Genomic DNA, 6,000 nt, shown 5'->3' with positions numbered 1-6,000 from the left:
AAATTTTAGTTTTATTTATATATTATGACGTGTTGTAAGGTGTATTTTGTTTAAAAAAAAAAGCTTGAAAGTCATTAGTTTAGCTACCAATGGTTTCTTTTTCCTCCACTTGTTATTTCTTTATGTTGGGAAATTCCAGATTTAAAAAAAACCATTTATTGAACACTTAGTTTCCATCAGATATTGTGTTTTTTATGAATAATTGTTTTCACTTCCCTAACACTGCTATTTTGCAGTGTAAAACAGGTACCCTGTGTCAATTCCACACTCTTCTCACCCTTCACCTGGCCTCTGATACTATATATTTGGAGAGGATTCCTGTTACTAAATAGACACTAGGTAGTAAAATGCAAATTTCTAAATAGAGTGAATCTGAACTGTCCTAAAGCCCCTGGGATTAGGTCAGTTTTAATTGTTAATCCTCTGGGCAATGTGGGTTGTAGTGAGGATGGGGTTTGGAGAAGAGGGAGGTAGAGGGAGGCTTTAGGAATGGGTTGTGAAGGGAGCGTTTGCGGGTGGATGAGTTGCTGAGGATGGGTAGGAGAAGGGGGACCCCAGTACACAAAAGCCTATTTCCTGGCCTATTTCGTTACCAAGGCGCTCTGAGTTGAACTGTTTGGGGTGAAAAGACGTGTCCAGAACAGCTAGGTGCGTGTGAGCGAGAAGCGAGGCCAGGGTTCCCCCTTTAAGCCCGAGTACCGCTCTGCACATCTTTGTCCTTCGGAGCTGGGCAGGCTGTGCCGCGGGCCGCCTCCCAGTTCCCAGCCCAGGACATCCTGAACCGCGGCAGCCACAACAACAGGCTCGCCCCAGACAAAGGGGCTGGCGCGCTGCAGCCCCGCGCAGCTCGGGCCGCGGCCCGGGGGAGCGCGCCCTCGGAGCTCGGGGCCGGGGTCGGGCCGGGGCCGCCCGCCCGCCCGCCCGCACGCAGCGCAGACCCGGCGCGGGCCGCAGCCGCCGCGCCCGGAAGACCAGGCTCCGGGGCGTAGACCCCGCCCGGGCTGGCGCTGCGCCGCCCTCCGGGCTTCCACTCAGGCTTTGACCACCGCCCGCCCCCGTCCTGGCCCGCCCCCACCCGCGCTACTGTAACCGCTGCCCCCGGGGCCGCCGCTCCTTGTCGGGCCGGCCGGCGGCGAGCGCGGCGCGGCGGGTCCGGCGGCATGGCTGTGTCCTGGAGGAGCTGGCTGGCCAACGAAGGGGTTAAACACCTCTGCCTGGTAGGATGGCGGGCAAGGCTCTCCCCGCGTTTTGTCTCTTGTGAAGCGATTTTGATTCATTCTCTGAGCGTGCGCGGGTGGGAAGCTGGAAGTGGAAGTTTTGCCTCTAATTCGAACATTCTCAACTAATGAAACTTCTTGCTGTTAATACCTGGAGATAATAACGATCTTACCCTTCCTCCAAATGCATGAGAACTTCCCTACACACAGATGGGAGAGCGGATGTGGAGGAAGGGAGAAGGGATCACTTTAATGAACACCGCTTTTTCTTAACCCTTTAAACATCTTCCCTTCTTTGCTCTTTTCCCAGATTGCTTCTGCTTGATGATATATTTTTAACAATATACAACATTTGGGACATGGTGATGTCACTGATTTCTTAGTCCCATTTTGTACAGCTGGGGATGTCTGCAGATCATTCAGAAGACCTGTTGACAACCCCAATGCTTATCTTAGGTTCAGGGGCTGAGTGAGGTCAGGTTTGTTTTTCTTTGAGTGGTTTTCAGCTTGTTGGTTAATTGACATCGCTTTCTTCAGTTACTAATTGAGGTTCCATTGAAAGTATTGTGCCCAAGGAATGTACTTAAGGTTTCCATGCATCAGGTAATGTTTATAGTTAATTTTTGTTTTCTCTCTCCTTTTGTATGATTTAGCTTGTTTGGCTCTCCCTGAACGTCTTACTTTTCTGGAAATCCTTCCTGCTGTATAACCAAGGGCCAGAGTATCACTACCTCCACCAGATGTTGGGGGTAAGTGGGAGTTGGGTGACCTGGTGGAATGCTTTTAATGTGGGGAAACATTGCTACAGTTCCTTGGTCAGTTCTTCCATTCATCAAAGAAACATTGGTTATTCACTATGAAATATTTGCTATTCTCCGAAGTGGTCAAGTTTTCTTGATTTATCATTTATACTTGTCTGGGTTAAAATGATTGACTCTTTTAAGAACTGAAGATAGTATCTGCTGGGGTGAAATGGATAAAATAGACCAGACTTTTCTCAGTGCCTGAGAAAAGCTGTTACTTCTTGTCAACTGCAAATTGCCCTGAAGCTTCTGCTTCACCAGGAGGACCCATGGATGACAGGCTTTTGGTTTTCACTAATCAAGACTTCAGCCTGCCTGTAAGCTTCTCCAGAGGATTTCTACAGCTTCCCTTTACTGCCAGTTCTCACAAACTGGGCATCTGATCTGTATTCATAACTGACATTGAGAAGCAGCTAATTCTTTCTAATTGTCTGAAATCTCTACTTTCTATTTAAAAAAACCTATTTATTCAATAGTCTATTTAAACTGAAGATACACAGGGCACTTTACAATATTTTTAAGCCAGGTAACTATCCTTCCCATTTTACGCAAATACTGGCTAAGTCCCTTTGGATGATCAGTGTTAGAGTCAGACCTGAATGCAATGTCTCCTGGCCTGTTGCCTTTATTTCATACTACACAGACTTTCTAAACCACTTCACTGGCCTATCTCAGATACTCGTGCCACTGGTTAGTATTATTACTATTTATTAGTGCTTCCCAATAGAAATATTTTATATGAGACATATAAGTCATTTAAAATTTCCCTGTTGTACATTAAAAAAGTAAGAAAACGCCATTGGCATTAATTTAATAATATATTTTATTTAAAGTAATATATCCAAAGTATTATAACAGATTAGTCAACATGTGGCCAGTATTTTAAAAAATTAATGAGATATTTTACGTTATTTTTTGCCTATTTGAAATATAGCATGTGTTTCACACTTACGCAGATCACAACTCAGTCACTTAATTTTCATCAGAAATACTTAACCTATGCTTAGATTTTATGAACTTTTACAGATGATATAGTGGATTCACATACCCAAATTGTTCCAAACATAGTTAAAGCTTTCCCAATAACACAAATAAGTATCAGCTTTTAAATTTTACTTTAACTAAATTAATAAAATTAAATATTTAGTTCCTTGGTGGCTCTACACGCATTTTACATGCTCCGTAGGCATGTGTGGCTAGTGGCCATCATTTTGAACAGCACAAGTGTAGACTGTGGAGGAAGATATTCCCACCTTCATGGTCATATGCACTTATTCTGCTTTAAAGCAAACAGCCACCAATCAGTACAATATAAAGACATCAGAATATGGTTAGTTCTCTTGCCCTGCCTCTCCCAAATAAGAGCTGATATTGGAGGGGAAGTTGTGGGCTCTAATTACTGCCATGTAACTATGAAAATACCTCTGACTTCTCCCTAATTTGGTGGTGGGAACCTTTGAGAATGAAGGTAAAAGTATTTAATTTTTCAGACCTAAAGTATCCATTTTTATTACTAGTGAGCTAGGTGACTATTCTCACACCAAAATTAAGGATTAAAATAGTTGCAAAAGAACTGACAGGGAAAAGAAGATTTTTAAATGATGGAGGATAAAAATAATGTTGGGATTACTATGTCTTAGTAGGAGTTTTCATCATGGTTGTTCTTTGCCAGACTGGCCTGATCCAGACCTGGAGGCAGCATGGTCATGGCTGGTTATGCTTGAGTTAATGTCTGACTCAGACTTTGTACTTCTAGGAAATGTTTAATTATGACATGCCATGAATATTGGGATCTTAAATTTTCTAAGAGAGAAAAAATACCTTTTGAGAAAAGCCAAAACAACATCCAGAGAAACAAACTAAACAATAACTTCCTCCATCTTCCCATAACTATTTTAAAAATTAAACTTATTGAGGTAACATTACTTTTTAAATAAAGGACTCCATTAATTACTCTTTTTTTTTCTTTTTCCAATAGAGAGGAAGGGAGATAGAGAGACAGACTCCCACATGCACCCTGACCGGGATCCACCCAGCAACCCTTGTATGGGGCTGATGCTCTGCCCATCTGGGGACATGCTTGCAACTGAGCTATTTTTAGCACCTGAGGTGGAGGCTCCACGGAGCAATCCTCAGTGGCCGGGTTGATGTACTCGAATAAGTTGAGCCATGGTTTTGGGAGGGTGAGGCGTAGAGGAGCAGATGGTTGCTTCTCTTGTGTGCCCTGATTGGGAATTGAACCTGGGACATCCACATGCCCAGCCAACTCTCTACCCCTAAGCCAACCAGCCAGGGCCCCATTGATTTTATAAGATGAAATCTTTTTAATTTATTTGTTTTCAGGGGATGGAAAATGCAATCGCTTCTACTTTAATGTAAAATACTAATGTGCTGTGATCAATATTGAGAAATTTAATTTCTTACATTTTTTGAAATGTCAGAGCAGTTAACTGAGAATGCTATTTATAGAAACATTCATATTCATGTTTACCTATTTGAATTGTATTTATGATATTTTAATAATTAATGGATATTAATTAATTGATATAAACATTTTATTTTGGGAAGAGAATGGGTTTTATGGTACCAGATTCAATGTGTCTTGGTTTTATATCTTTCCCCCCAAATTAACACATGTATATGGACTGTTCAAGTTTAGCCTATTTATACTTATTATACTATGATGAGAATGTAATTCTTTTTGCTCTGTTTTGCAGTTATTATTTTAGATTTGCTACATGATCATGAAAATCTTTTTCTTTCTTTTTTTTTTTTTTCATTTCTTGGAAGCTGGAAACGGGGAGGCAGTCAGACAGACTCCCGCATGCGCCCGACCGGGATCCACCCAGCATGCCCACCAGGGGGCGATGTTCTGCCCCTTTGGGGCGTCGCTCTGTGGCATCCAGAGCCATTCTAGTGCCTGAGGCAGAGGCCACAGAGCCATCCTCAGCGCCCAGGCCATCTTTGCTCCAATGGAGCCTTGGCTGCGGGAGGGGAAGAGAGAGACAGAGAGGGGGAGGGGTGGAGAAGCAAATGGGCGCCTCTCCTTTGTGCCCTGGCCGGAATCAAACCCGGGACTCCTGCACGCCAGGCCAACGCTCTACCACTGAGCCAACCGGCCAGGGCTCTTTCTTTTTTTAAACTTTTATTGAGATATCAATGTTAATTGGAAGAATGTTGTGAGCTTTGAGTTTTTTCTTTTTTTTTTTTTTCTGATTTAACATTGATGATCTTTCTTTGGTCAATCATTATTTTTTAAGTGATTTAGAAATATTAATAGTTTACCCCTTCAAGAATCTTAGGTGTAATATCATAACATATTTCAGAGACAAAAGTTTGATGTCATTTTTTTTTTTTTTTTTTACAGAGATAGAGAGAGTCAGAGAGAGGGATAGATAGGGACAGACAGACAGGAACGGAGAGAGATGAGAAGCATCAATCATCAGTTTTTCGTTGTGACACCTTAGTTGTTCATTGATTGCTTTCTCATATGTGCCTTGACCGCGGGCCTTCAGCAGACCGAGTAACCCCTTGCTCAAGCCAGCGACCTTGGGTCCAAGCTGGTGAGCTTTGCTCAAACCAGATGAGCCCGTGCTCAAGCTGGCGACCTCGGCGGTCTCAAACCTGGGTCCTCTGCATCCCAGTCCAACGCTCTATTCACTGCTCCACTGCCTGGTCAGGCTCATATAAATTTCTTAAGGTCAGAGATTAAAGTCTTTGGATGAATGGGTGTAGGGGAGGTGTGACCAACAGATTTTGCCCCCAGGCCAGATTAGAAATAAAATTTATTTCACAGGCCGGTCAAAATATTAAAATTAAAAAATGTTAAATACAAAAACGACTTAAGTAAACAAAATTTTATTATGTAATTTGTTTATGATTAAATATGAGTGAAAAAAAATTTAATATACAATATTATTTTACTAAAAATATATTTACATACCGTATAAATATCCAAACTGTATTGCAATCAATTGAAA

The 6,000-nt window shown here is 42.2% G+C and overlaps 1 protein-coding gene across 2 annotated transcripts in view; it reads left to right on the top strand.

Annotated features, from left to right (window-relative positions):
- The first annotated feature begins 1,091 nt into the window (after positions 1–1,091).
- The window catches only part of NOX4 (NADPH oxidase 4), a 191,628-nt gene continuing 186,719 nt past the window's right edge, over positions 1,092–6,000 (top strand). Inside the window, exons 1-2 of one of the 2 annotated variants that reach the window (XM_066370534.1) lie at positions 1,092–1,217; positions 1,871–1,966. In XM_066370534.1, coding sequence (XP_066226631.1) covers positions 1,161–1,217; positions 1,871–1,966 — 153 coding nt within the window. In that variant the 5' untranslated portion in view covers positions 1,092–1,160. The remainder of the gene's footprint in view (positions 1,218–1,870; positions 1,967–6,000) is intronic. The other variant, XM_066370543.1, reaches the window with a different exon arrangement.

This window comes from Saccopteryx leptura, chromosome 1, assembly GCF_036850995.1.
Source record: "Saccopteryx leptura isolate mSacLep1 chromosome 1, mSacLep1_pri_phased_curated, whole genome shotgun sequence".
Lineage (NCBI taxonomy): Eukaryota > Metazoa > Chordata > Mammalia > Chiroptera > Emballonuridae > Saccopteryx > Saccopteryx leptura.
Note: the sequence above shows the minus strand (reverse complement) of the source record. Positions and strands in the feature narration are given on the sequence as shown.